The sequence below is a fragment of the Delphinapterus leucas genome, chromosome 4 (assembly GCF_059928025.1).
Source record: "Delphinapterus leucas isolate spDelLeu-1000000601 "Yukka" chromosome 4, BTC_Dleu_Yukka2, whole genome shotgun sequence".
Taxonomy (NCBI): domain Eukaryota; kingdom Metazoa; phylum Chordata; class Mammalia; order Artiodactyla; family Monodontidae; genus Delphinapterus; species Delphinapterus leucas.
Window position 1 is genome coordinate 94,092,229 of NC_143132.1, and position 17,363 is coordinate 94,109,591.

The window sequence follows — 17,363 nt, forward strand, 5'->3', positions numbered from 1 at the left end:
AGTGAAAACTATCTAATTTGTGTGTAAAGCACCAACACTGTTTATTATGGTCAGCGAAGCTGAGTTCAAGGCTTATCAGTACTTCCCGGGGAGCATTTAGAAATGCTGATGCCTGGGCTTCACCACAGACCTACTGAATCAACATCTTTGGAGAGGAGCCCAGGAATCTTTTTGTATTTGTGTTTTAATTTCCCCAAGTGACTCTGATATAGCTGGGCACATATCCATCGACAGGCAATTGGAAATCATGAATAGAACCTCTAACTAGAATTGAGAAACCTAAACTTCAAAAGCTGCAATTTATTAGTTAAGTGTTTAAGAAAACAATGTACCCAGGTAATCATTATGGTTAGAAATTCAAAAACTCAATTTACATGCAACATTTTAATTCCATGAATTCTTTAAAACAAGGGATACCTACATGTACCTTTCTTTGCTTTAGAGATTAAAGCCCAAGATAGGAGGCAGCTATGAAGTGGATATTTTAGAATGACAATTTCCTGGCCAACTGTGAATCCCTTCTTAAAGAACGTGAATACTGAATGTCTGATCTTTTTGAAAATGAAATAAAATTAGGGGTGTTCTGGCCCATCATTGCTGGACTCTGTCGCATGGAACTTCCTCACTTGAAGAATATAGAAAAAAACCCTGCTACTTCAGTTTTTATTAGAATGTACCTGGGCAGAGCAAGGCAAGGGATTGTTAAAGACAGTGACTCTGAAGGAGAGGCCAGCACAGTTGTTTGAGAGGTGCCTTGAGAGACTTGAGTAGCAAAGGCGGAGTCATTCTCTCCTCTCTCCTTGAGACCAGAAAGGGGCTGCCTTATTACCACAAACCAGGAGCAGCCACCAGGTGGCGAGGTTCTCTTATTTTCCTCAAAGCCCAAAGTGTTTAAGGGTGGGAGAGAATAAATGACTTCAAATTCTCAACTTGGATAAAACCAAAAGTGAAGGGGGCAAGGATGCAAATGGCAGACTCTCAGTGTCTCAGATAAGAGCGCCCACCTTGCAGGGGGAGTTGTGAGGAAATGCTTAATACATGTGAAGTGCTGATACCCTGCCTAGCTGGTTTTAAGGACTCAGTAAGCTCCTTTTAAAATATGAAAAGTGAAAGAAAACCTCTAGTATTATAACCTCATCTTAATTGTCTTTATGCTGAGTTCCGTTTCAGTTTCCTGTTTATTCTTAAAATCCACTACAAAGTCATATCTATGTCAAAATTTAAAATGACCTAGTTAAAATAGATATGTAACTAGAAAACAGGGTTCAAATACTTCCTCTTTTGAGTGAAAATCAATCAATGTACAAAACCCCCAAATTTATGAAATGGATAAATTCAAGAGATTGCAAGAGAGTCTTTATTTTAAAAAGAGATTCATCACAAACTTCCTTAAAAGATAAGTTTCCTTTCTACCTTAAGAATTTGATTCAATTTACTAAATTTAATTTGCTCCTGACTGCTCTGTGAACTGAACGTATCCTCAGAATCAATTGTGAAGTTGGTCATTTGCCTTCTGCATCCTTTGCTTCCCCTTTTGTAGATTTTCTCCTTTCCTATGAGCTTCCCATGCTTCTGTCTCCCGATTCCCTCAGGGGAGGTGCAGACAGTGGATGAAGATTGGGAGGAAATACAGTACAAAAGCCCTGGAGGAAATACAGTACAAAAGCAAAAGCTGTTTACACTTGGGCAGCCTTCTCACTGGGGGCAGCTTTCACTCTAGGGAGATAATAATGTGGAAGAGGAAGAGGAACCATTTATTGAACATTTTCTCTATTCTGGGTACTCTTGTTTGCATGTTCACTTATTTCCCACAGAAACCTTGTGATGGAAGGATGGGGATAATTATCCATTTACATATGAAGAAACTGAGGGCACAGAACTAGTACGTGAAAGAGCCAAGTCTTGACCTTAGGTTGGTCTGATTCCGCAGCTCAAGTGTTGAACTGCCACTGGGCTGGTATATGTTAGAACAGAAGCAGGGGGTTAGGTGAAGATGAGCGTCTCAATGTAATTCTGGGAAACAAACAAAAAGCAGTGTTAGCAAAGCTCCACCAACTCGACGATGAGCATAACCTATTTCTGTGACACTTGCCCCCAATCAAAAACAAAGTCCTTTAATATTATCTCTTAGGAAATAGGCTGTTTAGTGCAATGTGCTAGCATATACATTGGCATCAGATAGATCTGATTTTCCATATTCTTTATACTAATGAGATAATTATTTTTACTATTCTTTGTGACAGTGCAATATGAAGTCATAATCACCACATTCTAAGGACTCTAAAACGTGTCCAAACAAAAAGGAATAAAAGCAAGTATTTGACATATACAGCATGAGAGAAGAGGCTTTGTAACAAACTGAAAACATTTCCTGCTGGTAAAGATGGGACAATAAGAACAAAACTACTTTACCAAAAACTGGTTCTCATATTTTGACTTGACAGTTAAGGAATGCTGAATTAAGTAACAACAAATCACCTGAAAATGTGAGTGAAGCAATGACAGAAAATTATCTCGTAATAAATTTTCTAAATTTATTAAGAGACTTCATTATTTTAATATAATCTCTGGTGCAAATTTTAAAGTGATTGATTTAACAGCCTGTACTCTAAAGTATATACAAATGTGGATTTGTCCTGGAAGTATAAAACATTCTGGCTTATTTATTAGGCTGGCCAAATATTTTATTTATTTATTTATTTATTTATTTATTTATTTATTTATTTATTCATGGCTGGGTTGGGTCTTCGTTGCAGTGCGTGGGCTTCTCATTGCAGTGGCTTCTCCTGTTGTGGAGCACGGGCTCTAGGCTCTTGGGCTTCAGTTGTGGTGTGCAGGCTCGATAGTTGTGGCACACGGGCTTTGTTGTTCCGCGGCATGTGGGATCTTCCCGGAGCAGGGCTCAAACACATGTCCCCTGCTTTGGCAGGTGGATTCTTAACCACTGCGCCACCAGGGAAGTCCCTAGCCTAATATTTTAAAATAAGTCTGCAGCCATACAGTCTTCATAGATTCCCTAAAATCACTTGCCAGTGCATCTCTCAGAGAGAGATCAGTGCAGAAGTAACATCATGCTCTTCCTTCTTAAACTGTTTAGGCAAGTGGAGGAAACCAGATGAAATCTGCCCAAAGCAACTTTTTAGTGAGTGTTCCAGTTGGTGTGTTTTCAGTAGCTTTTAAGAGATCAACTCAGTTGGCACCAATAGCATAAAACGCCTGAGGTAGGGTGATTCCAGGCGTGGTTAAGTCAGTGGCTCATTGCCATCACTGAGGAGCCAGGTCTCTTCATTCTTCTGCTGTGCTTTGCTCATAATGTTGACTTTTGACCACGGGCTTGCAGGATGACTGCAGCAAGTTTAAGTAAGTACTTCACAACATTAAAGGCTCCCTTGTATCCCTTTTTAAGAATAAGAAAAACTCTTCCACACTCACTGTTCAGAATTATAGACGTGCCCATTCCTAAATCATCCCCTGGCAAGGAAAATGGGATTTCCATGATTGGCTGAGATAAATTAAGATTATCCTCCCTAGGGGTGGGGAAAGGTCCAGGCTTTTCTAAAGTATGCAGTCTCCTGACAACTGAACAATGTCAAAGTTTTGATCTCAGGGAGGATGAGTGTGTGGAACTGCTGCAAAGTAAGTGGTCGACAGTGTCCGCCATGTTGAGTCAGGAAGACCCTAGAAGGAATGGCTCCCAAAGCAGGGCTGGGACCTTCCAGGTATTTGCCTTGTGGAAGGAGAATACATACTGAAGAATAACTAGATAATATTATCCCTTTTTTTCTGATTTGACATGGCAGTCTCAACCCCTGATGACTTTCGGGGAAAGAGAAAATGTTGTGATTATGCCTTTTAAAAGAGACAAGAAATTCCCTACATGGAGGAGTCAGTGGTTCAGTATTACATTTGTAACTAAAAGAAATTTGGGGGGAAGGGGGAACAAAACTGAATCTTTTAGTTCAATTTACAGAAACCCACCTGTGACAGACATACGCAATAGGAAACTTAATCTTTCATCACAGGAAGTCCAGAGGTAGGGAAGGCTCCAGGGTCGGTTGATCTGGCTCGTTCCACCTCTTGGCCCTGCCTTCCTCAGTGTTGGCTTCATCCTCAGGCTGGTGGTTGTAGTAATTCTAGGTGTCACAGCTAGTCAAGATAAAGTCCAAAAGGGGCAGAATGACAGCTGCCCGTGAGGAATGGGAAGACTTTCCCCAGATGCCCCTCAGCATACTTCCTCTCCTGTTTCACTGGCCAGAGTTAGGTCACATGTCCATTCCTGAGTCCATCACTGCTTGGAGAGCTGACTAAATAAACATCTAGGCTGTGAGGATTCCAACTGCAAGTTGGTTTTCACTGTAGTTGGAATAATCAATATCCCTTACCTCTATAACTAATCTAATTAATCTACATCAGCGGTCAGCAAACTAATCGGCCCACCACATATTTAAAGTTTTAAAGTTTTATTGGAGCACAGCCCCATCCATTGTTTTCGATGTATTGTTGATGGCTGCTTTTATGCCACAATGACATTTCAGTTGTGACAGAGACCATATGACTTACAAAGCCTAAAATATTTTCTATGTGATTCTTTACAGAAGTTTGCCTACCCTGATCTAAAATTAACTGCAGTACTTTCTTTTATTTGCTTTATCCTACCTTCTGAAAGTGGCAACTTTTAATTTTATTATTCTAGGAAGGAGTGTGTGATGGTTAATTTTATGTCACCTTGACTGGCTATGGAGTGCCCAGATTAAATACTATTTCTGCGGGTGTCTGTGAGGGTGTTTGCACATGAGATTAGCATTTGTATTTGTGGTATCGGTAAAGAAGAATGCCCTCCCCAGTGTTGGTGGGCATCATCCAGTCCATTGAGGGAGGGTGTGAATAGAACAAAAGGCAGAGGAAGGAGGAATTTACCCCCTTTTCCTGCCTCACTGTTGAGCTGGGACATCTCATCTCATCCTTTCCTTCCACTCAAACTGAGGTTTATACCACTGACTCCCCTGGTTCCCTGGTCTTCAGACTCAAACTGAGTTATACCACTGACTTTCCTGGGTCTCCAGCTTGCAGATGGCAGACTGTGGGACTTCTCAGCCTCCATAATAACATAAGCCACTTCCTCATAATAAGTCTCTCTCTCTCTCTCTCTCTCTCTCTCTCTCTCTCTCTCTCTCTCACTCTCTCACTCTCTCACTCTCATTTATATATACTGTATCTATCTATTTGTCTATCTATCTATCCCTATTGGTTCTGTTTCTCTGGAGAACCCTATTACGGAGTGAAACCTATGTTCATCTTATCCGTAGTTGTATGATTAGATATATTTTATCGATTTCCTTTGTGAGTTTTTAAATTGAAGACACCTAGTCTACATAAGATACCTACATAAAGTCAAGTCAATGACTCTCCCAACAGGTTTATGCTGTCTATACAGGATCCAGTCAGTGGCGTGTTGGACCCAGTTTGTACTGACTTGTAAGAGCTATTTGCTAGCATGGCTTTCAAACTCTGCCTTCAGCGACCTTGGTGGTGTGAAATTGACCATGGTGGGGAGTAGGTACACCACAGAAATTGGCAGACGCTTAAATTGAGATTGTTGGTTGTTCTTTTTTTTTTTTTTTCCTGAAGATCTGGTTGTTAAATATTTACCAGCACACCATGGCTCCAGCCATTATACACACCTGTCTCTGCTCTATAACTGCATAACAGAGAATGCCAATGGTGATCGGGGATTTACCAATACATTCAGCTTCAAATGATTTGTAATCTGAAGTAGTCAGTTAAATCCCTCTTGCAATGAGATAATGTAGCCTGTGTTTTAAGTGTTACATAGCTTTTGATTTGTATAGGTTTTTTTCTAAGTAAATATTTCTCTTAGATAAAACATACAGATGAAATAAATGAAAGCAAAATATCTTCCCCTTAAACTATCTGAAATTACAAGCGTATTTATATTTTATAATTTATGTAAACCACTTGTGTGTGAATAAAGCAGAATATAGCTATCAGTGTACAAGGATCAAGTGTTCTGAATTCTCACTTTGTTCTGGAGTGAGTGTAGTGTTCACTGGGATCCGAAGGGAAGCCCTAGGTTTGGAGAGACTTGCCTTAATAAAAAGTGCACTCATTCATTTAAACAAGCATTTATTAAGCATCTATTAAATCCCAGGCAACAATGACTTGCAAAAGACCTGGGCCCTGCTCACATAAGCCTTACAATCTAATGAGAAAGATAAATGTTAAACAAATAATCACATAAATGAGTACAAAATTAACAGCGGAATAGTAGGAAAGAAATGTAAATCTTTGTAAGCGTGGGGAACTGACCCATCTGAGTTGCAGAGAGTAAGAGGGAAAGAGTTCCAAGTTGAAATCTATATTCCAGGGAAATCTACTGGGTTGGCCAAAAAGTTCACTTGGGTTTTTGGAAAAACCTGAATGAGCTTTTTGGCCAACCTAATATTTTCCAAGAGATCCTGAAAAAACTTGCCAGCCATTGTGGGCTCAAGAACAATGGGGGACCATTTGAAGGGTTTTAAGCACAGGAGTGTCAGGATTAAATATGTATTTTCAAAAGATCTCTGGCTGCAGAGGGCACAAGGATCTTGGCATGGGAAGAATAAGCAGAGGGAGAGCAGTCCTTTGGCTATTGCAGCAGTTCTGGTGGGGATTAGGGAGGCTCGGACCAGGGCATTAATGGAGGATGTGGTGAGAAGTGGCTGAAACACATCTGAACTCACTGAGCTCCCCACAAAACATTTCAGCTGCCTTCAAGGAGCTTATAATGTAGTTGAAGAGGCAACTCATGGGTATAAAGTCACAGCAACAGTGTATAATTAGGAAGTAAACTGAGGAGATCAACTGAGGGACATAGGAATTGAGAGCAAGAAATGGGCCAGGACTCCAATGGTTAGGATTTGGAGAGAGAGAGGCCAGAGGAAAGAGGTGGCAAGAGGCAGGGCAGTGAGGGGAGGAGCAGAGATGGCACAACGGGATGAAGAACAAATCTTGCTGGATATGCAGAGTAAGGCCAAATTATGAGAATTTGAGAAGGTCAGAGTTTGAAAGACTTGATGTGAGATGAGAATGAGCCACTAAAAGTATTTTACATAAGAAGGATACCAAACGAAAGTAAGCTTTAAAGAAGTTTAGTTTTACCAAATTCTTGTGGTTAATTAGACTGAGAAGAACTTGCTGCCTGCATGGTTGTTGAGTAGGGGATTGGACTTAGCTGTTGACAATTAAGAAAGGAGGTGAGGCCTAGAGGAAAACATGGGCAGAACACTCTTTGACGTAAATCGCAGAAATATTTTTTTGGATCTGTCTCCTATAGTAAAGAAAATAAAAGCAAATATAAACAAATGATACCTAATTAAACTTAAAGCTTTTGCACAGCAAAGGAAACCATCGACAAAATGAAAAGACAACCTACCGAGTGGGAGAAAATATTTGCAAATGACATGACCAAAAAGGGATTAATATCCAACATCTATAAACAGCTCATGCAACTCAACATCAAAAAAAACAAGCAACCCAGTTGAAAAATGGGCAGAATAACTGAATAAGCATTTTTCCAAAGAGGAAATGCAGATGGCCAACAGGCACATGAAAAGATGCTCAACATCGCTAATCGTCAGGGAAATGCAAATCAAAACTACAATGAGGTATCACCTCACACCTGTCAGAATGGCTATCATGAAAAAGAATACAAGAAACAAATGTTGGAGAGGATGTGGAGAAAAGGGAACCCTGTTGCACTGTTGGTGGGAATGTAAATTGGTGCAGCCACTGTGGAAAACAGTATGGAGGTTTCCCAAAAAACTAAAAATAGAACTATCGTATGACTCAGCAATTCCACTCCTAGGCACTAACTGAAATAAAACAAAAACACTAACTCAAAAAGATACAGGCATCCCAACGTTTACAGCAGCATTACTTACAACTGCCAAGATATGGAAGAAATGTAATTGTCCATCAACAGATGAACGGATAAAGATGTGGTATATATATATATATATATATATATATATATATACAAAATGGAATACTACTCAGCCATAAAAAAGAATGAAATTTTCCCATTTGCTGCAACATGGATGGACTAGGGGAGCATTATGCTAAGTGAAATAAATCAGAGAAAGATAAATACTGTATGATATCACTTATTTGTAGAATCTAAAAAATACAGCAAACTAGTGAATATAAGAAAAAAGAAGCAGACTCACAGATACAGAGAACAAACTAGTGGTCACCAGTGGGGTGGGGGGGCAGTATAGGGGTGGGGGAGTGGGAGGTTCAAACTATTGGGTGTAAAAAAGGCTCAAGGATGTATTGTACCACCCTGGGGAATATAGCCAATATTTTGTAATAACTGTAAAGGGAAAGTAACCTTTAAAAATTGTATTAAAATTAAAAACTAAAGAATGGAGATGAGGGACAGATATTAGGAACATTCACTGGATAGGAGATGATGAATTTGCTTTAGACGTAAAATGAGCTTGAAATGGTGATGAGCTCTCCAGTAATAAATGTCCAGTAGGCAATACAGACTGGGTGGTTTTATTTGCATTCTTCTGCACTGCTTACAATCCCAGCTTGTCTTTCCACATTAGCGTTCTCAAAAGGAATGTTCCATGATTTGTACAAAGGAAAAGTTCTCCTTTCTAAAGCACTTGGCAAGACTTTACAAAATGAAAGATTTTTATACATTATCTTAATTGCATATTAAATAATATCTTGCCATAACAAAATTAAATTGCCCAGACGGTCATAGATTGTTTGTTTGTTTTGCGGTACGCGGCCCTCTCACTGTTGTGGCCTCTCCCGTTGCGGAGCACAGGCTCCGGACGTGCAGGCTCAGCGGCCATGGCTCACGGGCCCAGCTGCTCCATGGTATGTGGGATCTTCCCGGACCAGGGCACAAACCCGTGTCCCCTGCATCAGCAAGCAGACTCTCAACCACTGCACCACCAGGGAAGCCGGGTCATAGATTTTTCTGTATTCTTTACCAGTTTTAATAAGTAATTATGGATTTTTCGGAAATTAGAACCAGAGGTAGACTCCTATTTTAGTGAGCTTCGTGAGATAAATAATTTATAGTGTTTAACTTCCATTAAATTTTTTAAAAATTTATTTATTTATTTTTGGCTGCATTGGGTCTCTGTTGTGGTACGCAGGCTTCTCCTTGCAGTGGCTTCTCTTGTTGCAGAGCTCGGGCTCTAGGCATGCGGGCTTCAGTAGTTGTGGCACATGGGTTCAGTAGTTGTGGCTCACGGGCTTCTTTGCTCCACGGCATGTGGAATCTTACTGGACCAGGCCTCAAACCCATGTCCCTTGCATTGGTAGGTGGATTCTTAAGAGCTGTGCCACCAGGGAAGTCCCTCTATTAAAATTAATATACAATGCAATCTATAGCAAAACAGGTTCAGGATATACTTTATAAAGAAACTCATATACTCATGTCTCATTTACAAATCTTCTCTAGTTTATTAATAACCCACATTTCGTCAGAGATTAAAGTCTTCTTTATCCCTCCATCCTCCTACCCCTCAACACTCCTAATGTAAACTACCACCTAAATACCAATAGAGTATTTTCTAGAAAATTTAGAATTTCAAAGGTCCAAACACACTACAAATAACAAACAACAACAAAAAAATGTCTTTGCTTCAGAGATTAGCTTCAGAGCGGACAACAACTGTTGAAGGCATCTGCTAAGTGGGATTTTTAATTTAATAGAATTTGTTGTAACTCTATCAGTAAAGCACAATTGCTGTGCACCATCTGTCGAAGCTTTGAAACTGCCTTGGATGTTACAATCATATCCATTAAAATGGAATACTACTTTTTACTAACTTGTCTTCTTCCTATTTATTTTCCAATGCTTTCAGAATCATTAGAAGATGAATTGACAAGAAAACAAACAATCTCAAGAGTCAAAAGGACAACTCAACAGCAAAAAAAAACCCACCAAAAAACCCCCCCAAAACTGATTTTTAAATGGGCAAAGGACTTGAATAGACATTTCTCCAAAGAATATATACAAATGGCCAATAACTATGTGAAAAGATACCCAGCGTCACTAATCATTAGGGACATGCAAATCAAAACCACAATGATATACCACTTCACACCCATTACGATGACTATTATAAAACAGAAGAACAAACAACAGGAGAAAAAACAGAGGATAGGTGTTGGCAAGGATGTAAAGAAATTGGAACCCTGTGCACTGCTGGTGGGAATGTAAATGGTGCAGCTGCTGTGGAAAACTATATGGCAGTTCCTCAAAAAATTAAATATAGAATTACCATATGACCCAGCAATTCCAATTCTGGGTGTATACATAAAAGAATTGAAAGCAGGGACACAAACAGATGTTTGTATACTGATGTTCATAGCAGCATTATTCACAATAGCCAAAAGGTGGAAGTAACTGAAGTGTCTATTGACGGATGAACAGATAAGCAAGGTGTGGTCTATATACATACAATGAAATATTACTCAGCCTTAAAAAGGAAGGAACTTCTGGCACATGCTACAACATAGATGAACCTTGAGGACATTATGCTAAATGAAATAAACCAGTCATAAAAGAACAAATACTGACATGGGGTACCTACAGTAGTCAAATTCATAGAGACAGAAAGTAGATGGTGGTTGCCAGGGCTGGGAAGAGGACATTCTTCTTTTATTAAACTGTAATTTTATTTTTATGTTAATCTGTAATATACCTGTAGGCATATAAAATGCAGCATTATTTATAACAGTAAAAGATTATTAAAACATACAAACAAATAAAAACAGTAAAACATTGGTTGAATAAAACTAAGTTACATCTCCAAAAGTATGTAACTTTCTCAAGATGGAGTACTACAGAAACATTTAAGAAAAGGATATTGATATAAGAGAATTCCAGGATACAGTGTTACATTAAAAAATCAAGATAGTGAACAGTGTATATAGTATATTACCCTTTATGTAGGCTACACACACACACACACACACACACACACACACACACACACACCTATTTACAGAAACACACACAGGATAGGGAAACCAGAGGCTAAATTTCTTTTTAATAATGTCATTTGAGGAGTATAAAAAAGGTGTAAGATTTTCCTGAATATTCTTTGGTTTCTCATTTTAAATTTAGGACTCCGCCTGCCAATGCAGGGGACGCGGGTTCGTGCTCCGGTCCGGGGGGATCCCACATGCCGCAGAGCGGCTGGGCCCGTGAGCCATGGCCGCTGGGCCTGTGCATCCGGAGCCTGTGCTCCGCAGCGGGAGAGGCCACGGCAGTGAGAGGCCTGTGTACCGCAAAAAAAAAAAAAAAAAAAACTTTAGGACTGTACTTTATTTTAAAGTTTTAACTGTCAAATCACATGAATGATTTATATATTCAAAAATAAGTTTAAATTTTAAAACAATTCCTAAAATTTAAGGTAACTGAAACAAATCTAACCATATATCAAATTAATAACATAACCGCACATAAAAAAGCATTATTTCAATTAATTTTAGAACACGTAGTTGTACACAGTGGGGTATATTTTAAGGACAAAGAGAATGGCAAGAAAATCTCAAGCTTTATTTGTCAGGTTTACTTTTAATGGTAATGCCATTATTAGTTTGAAATTACTTAATGCATATTACAACATAAATAATTATCTTTATGTTGTTAGAAGCCAGGATGTTCAGTAGGAATGTAAAATCAAGTACAGGGACTTCCCTGGTGGCACAGTGTTTAAAAATCCACCTCAATGCAGGGGACACGGGGTTGAGCCCTGGTTCGGGAATATCCCACATGCCATGGAGCAACTAAGCCCGTGCACCACAACTACTGAGCCTGCGCTCTAGAGCCCACAAGCCACAACTACTGAGCCCACGTGCCACAACTACTGAAACCCGCGTGCGTAGAGCCTGTGCTCCGCAACAAGAGAAGTCGCCGCGGTGAGAACCCATGCACTACAATGAAGGGTAGCCCCTGCTCGCTGCAACTGGAGAAAGCCCGGGCAAAGCAATGAAGACCCAATGCAACCATAAATAAATAAATAAAATAAATTTCTAAAAAAAAAAAAGAAAAAAATTTTATAAAAGAAAAAAATAATAAATCAAGTACATTAGTATATAATTGGAAGTTGAATTGAAATACCTCTATAAACTTATGACTTCTAATTTTTTGTATGGGAATAATTTCAAACAAAGAAAAGTTGCAAGAATAGTACAAAGGAAATCGTTCTACCTCTTTCCTAGATTCATTTATTATTAATATTTTGCCTCATTTGCTTTGTCATTGGCTCTGTTTATCTACACACACATAATTATATTTCTGAAACAGATGCATAAATCATGGTTAAGTGTGTATTTTTAAGAATAATAATATTTTCTTTCACACAGTTATCAACTGCAGTAAACTTAACATTGATTTAATATTTCTTTCTAATCTACCATCCATATTCTAAGTTGGTCACTTAACCCAATATTGTCCTTTGTAGAAGTCTTTTTCCTCCAGTTTAGGATCCAGTCTAGGATTAGGAGTTACAGTTAGCTGTTACATCTCTTTGGTTTCCTTTAGTCTGGAACTTTTTCCCAGTTTTTGTCTTGTATAACATCGACATTTGGGGGAAGAATTTTAAAAATAGAATATTCTTCCTTTTGAGTCTGTCTGATGTTTGCTGCAATTAGATTGAGGTTGTGCATTCCTAGCTGGAATACCATGTAAGTGACTTTGTGTCCTTCCCAGAGTATCACACTGGTGATGTTAATTTTGATCATTTGCTAAGGGTGTGTCTGATTTATCTACTGTATCATCATCATTATCTCATGATTTTTTCAAAAATCATATACCCTAGCTCTGTCCACTGACAGGGTCTAGTCCATAATACTACAGGGGCAATAAACACCCCTACTTCCCAAATTTACGTTTCTAAACGCCATTCCCCACTATAAGGTACCAGGGATTATTGGAGAAATGGCTGCTCCCAGGTATAGAGTAAGGAACTTCCAAGGTGAGCAAGGGGTATCTTACATTGCCACAAATTCTGGCAAGGAAGTTCTCAAAATCTAAGCAAGTCTGGGTCTTCCCTGGTGGTGCAGTGGTTAAGACTCCACGCTCCCAGTGCAGGGGGCCTGGGTTTGATCCCTGGCCAGGTAACTGGATCCCATATGCATGCTGCAACTAAGAGTTCACATGCCACAACTAAAGAGCCGGCAAGCCACAACAAAGAAGCGCTCCTGCTGCAACTAAGGAGCCCATGTGCTGCAACTAAGACCCGGCACAACCAAAAAATAAAAATAAAAAAATCTAAGTAAGTCATGTCAAAAGACTCTGGAGCCAGCTTGGAGGGGATCTCATTGGACAAAGCTAGGATAATTTAAGCATCAAAAAGAAAAAATAACCATAATTTTGGTTGGTACTCATTGAATATATAAAAATCCATGAATCCATAATAACACTCCTCATACCATTCATAGGACAAGGCATGCTGGGCTTTTAGGCTCCAATGTGTTGTTTTTTGTTTGTTTGTTTTTTGCGGTACATGGGCCTCTCACTGTTGTGGCCTCTCCCGTTGCGGAGCACAGGCTCCGGACGCGCAGGGTCAGCGGCCATGGCTCACGGGCCCAGCTGCTCCGCGGCACGTGGGATCTTCCCGGACCGGGGCACGAACCCATGTCCCCTGCATCGGCAGGCGGACTCTCAACCACTGCGCCACCAGGGAAGCCCTCCAATGTGGTTATGTGCCCATCTGAACAGTTTAGTATGTTCTGCTTCACCTTTTTGGAACTCAACTTTGAAGATCCAGCTCAGGTGGCAGAACCTCTATGCAATTCATTGTTTCTCCATATTTCAACAGAGCTCATTGTACACGCCTCTTTAAATGCACATATCAAAATGTAATGGAGGGCTTCCCTGGTGACGCAGTGGTTGAAAGTCCACCTGCCGATGCAGCGGACACGGGTTCGTGCCCCGGTCTGGGAAGATCCCACATGCCGCAGAGCGGCTGGGCCCGTGAGCCATGGCCGTTGAGCCTGCGCGTCCGGAGCCTGTGCTCCGCAACGGGAGAGACCACCGCAAAAAAAAAAGTACTGGAATTGCAATACAGGACCTTTCTGACTTTTATTTATTTTGTTATTCCCAGTGCCTAACACATACTAATAGACAGTTTTATATATTTTTATATTACGGGTTGTAAATGAATGAATCAATTTCAATACTATCCCCTGTTTTTTCTTCATGACACAATACAGATTTGTCTTTATTTTGGAAAATAATTGAATGCAGTTAAATATCTGGCTATTTTAGCCAACATGCCAAATTTGTATCATGATAGATTTTTTAGAAGATTTTCCCCACGTATCAGCTTTAGCTTGTTGCTAAATCTTATTTATTGCTTTAGCACTCAGTAGACTAGAAATATGTCCCATAATATTTTCCTGATTCTTATTCTTAAACAATAGCTTCCTATGTTATTTTTATTTATCCCAGTCTGTTTTCTCCCCCTAGAGACTTGTCTGCACACATAAATCTATTGATAATGTAGGGTGGGAAGTGTTAAAGTCAAATAATTGATGAAAAAAAAACTTGTTAGTGACTGGTGGCTTGACTTAGTTGTAATCTTTTTTTTTTTTAAGTAGTTGAAACAGATTTTTGGTACACTTTCTGCCACACAGCCCTGGTAACCTATGTAGCATGTTTTCCAGTAAGTTGCCTGTATTAAACTTCCTCATTCAGTCTCCCACTATGTGTGGAATCTTTCATGCACGTGTGCATATGTTCATCCTTAGGTTTTTGTGGACTTCTAAGCATTAACAGTTTAGTTGGCAGGGTTGACATAAACCGTCTGGCAAAGGCCTGTGCAAACCCACTAAAATACTTCAGGAAAGCCCTGTCTCATACACAGTGAACTTAGGCCACAGGTAAGTGAGTGTGAATAGGTGCGGCCAGCGCAGCCGCTTAATACGGGTCTGTGTTTGGGAGGAATCTCCCCGGCTCCCTCGTGGAGCAGGACTGTGGTGCTGAGGCAAGAACTGAAAAAGGTGAGGGCGGGCAGCCTCAGCTAGGGAGAGCTGTGGGGCGAGGTAGAAAGGGCCGGTCGCTGGCCGCGGTGCTGAACACGCTCCCGGGCGTGTTGGTGAGTGAGTTAGGGGGTAACCGCCAGTCTCGCGCCTTCGGTTTTCGATTCCTGGCTCTGGGCAGGGGACGCAGAGGCCGTGTCCAGGAGAGTCACCTCGCGAGTGTAGGGGCAGCCTCTGACCCATTCCTCAATAGCAACCCCAATAACAGCAACGCCGCCTATATTTATTTCTGGAGCTCCAACTCTGTCCCCAGCATTTGGCATCCATTCCCAGTGGTCATCACAACATCCTCGAAATTTAAAACAAAAAGGTTGATGCCTTGCCCAAGTGAACACAGCTACCCAAAGGCTGATCTCTCGTCCATGCCTCAGAAAATGTTTACTGTGCGCCCTCGACGTGCCAGCCTTACAGCCTCTGCTGCTCCCCCTTTGACAGCTACCCCCCACGCCCTGCCACGCTAACACGCCCCTTAGCCCTTCCTCTTTCCCCGAGGTTTGCAGCAGGCAAAAGTAATCTCCTACACAGCATATCCCCTATTACCGCCGAGTTGGGGAACTGTACAAAGGGCTGGAAATCCAAACACAATTTATTCACACATCTTGCCCCTTCGCTCTCAGTAGTCCACCGGGTGGGATAGCCAAGTCTAGCTCTTGAGCCCCCAACTCGCTGTGTGACCTTGGACAAGTGGCCACACCTCTCTGAACCTGCTTCTCCTCGCTAACACGGCGATAGGTTCTAGGACTGCGTGAGGCTCTTCCCAGGTGCGCACTGGTCTCCTTTCAGGTCGGAACACTCCCTACCTCCCTTTTCCAAGCCCGGTTGTGCATGCTTACTTCTCCCCACCAGGTCCGTAGCCAACTCTATCCCTTATTGAGGAAGAACTCAGGTCCCGGGAACTGAAGGTGTTCTCCCCGCCGTGCCGGCCCCAACCCCGGGTGTGATCTGCCCTTCTGGGCCACCCTAGCCAGGCAGCACCCAAGGCTAGGGAGAGTCCTCTCGAGCTCCAGCTTCGCAGTGCCGGGACGCTTTGGGAAGTGCGAGATGCATCTGGAGACAGAACGCAAAGGCGAGGCAGGGCTGGCGGGGCTTCCTCGGTGACAGGTACTTGTGTGGAGGCCGGCCAAAGGCTGGGTTAGGAAAGAAGGACTTTGGGGGAGAGGACGGGGAAAAGGGGAGGTGCCAGAAAGAGCGGTGGGTCACTCGGTCCATCTCTCCACCAGTGTGTGCGTGTGTGTGTGTGTGTGTGTGTGTGTGTCTTCCCGCCTCCCTATCTTCCCCTCCTCCCCGCCCCAGGCTCTCAGTCTCACCTTTTCCCTCGGCTGCTGCCTCTCCCCTCTCTTTCCTCTCCAAGCATCCTCCCCGAGAGCCTGCGCCCGTTCCTCCCTCGCACTCTCTTGCGCCTAAGGAGACCTTTTCCGGGACCAGCGCCGGATCCAGCCTCTCAGTGCAGCCGCATCCCAAAGCCAGTTTAAGCAGGGCCGGCAGCATGTGGAACGCGACGCCGAGTGAGGAGCCGGGGCCCAACCTCACGCTGCCGGACCTGGGCTGGGACGCTGCGCCTGACAACGACTCGCTGGTCGACGAGCTGCTGCCGCTCTTCCCCGCGCCGCTGCTGGCGGGCGTCACAGCCACCTGCGTGGCGCTCTTCGTGGTGGGCATCGCGGGCAACCTGCTCACCATGCTGGTGGTGTCGCGCTTCCGCGAGCTGCGTACCACCACCAACCTCTACCTGTCCAGCATGGCCTTCTCCGACCTACTCATCTTCCTCTGCATGCCCCTCGACCTCGTCCGCCTCTGGCATTACCGGCCCTGGAACTTGGGTGACCTGCTCTGCAAACTCTTCCAGTTCGTCAGCGAGAGCTGCACCTACGCCACTGTGCTCACCATCACCGCACTGAGCGTCGAACGCTACTTCGCCATCTGCTTCCCGCTGCGGGCCAAGGTGGTGGTCACCAAGGGCCGGGTGAAGCTGGTCATCCTGGTCATCTGGGCCGTGGCCTTCTGCAGCGCCGGGCCCATCTTCGTGCTGGTCGGGGTGGAGCATGAGAACGGCACCGACCCTCGGGACACCAACGAGTGCCGCGCCACGGAGTTCGCGGTGCGCTCGGGACTGCTCACCGTCATGGTGTGGGTGTCCAGCGTCTTCTTCTTCCTCCCTGTTTTCTGCCTCACTGTGCTCTACAGCCTCATCGGCAGGAAGCTGTGGAGGAGGAGACGCGGCGAGGCAGCGGTGGGCGCCTCACTCAGGGACCAGAACCACAAACAAACCGTGAAGATGCTGG

General features: G+C 42.6%; 1 protein-coding gene across 5 annotated transcripts in view; it reads left to right on the forward strand.

The window, feature by feature from the left end:
• GHSR (growth hormone secretagogue receptor) overlaps positions 1–17,363 on the forward strand; it is a 42,368-nt gene that overhangs the window by 14,740 nt on the left and 10,265 nt on the right. For 2 of the 5 annotated variants that reach the window (XR_016393085.1, XM_089910842.1), the window contains 2 exons: positions 443–2,486; positions 9,891–17,363. Coding sequence is in view for 1 of the 5 variants with exons in the window: in XM_089910842.1 (XP_089766968.1) it covers positions 16,568–17,363 (796 nt within the window). In the remaining 4 variants the exon portion in view is untranslated. Of the gene's footprint in view, positions 1–7; positions 2,487–9,890 lie in introns of those variants that run through there. The other 3 variants (XR_016393083.1, XR_016393084.1, XR_016393082.1) reach the window with 3 other exon arrangements.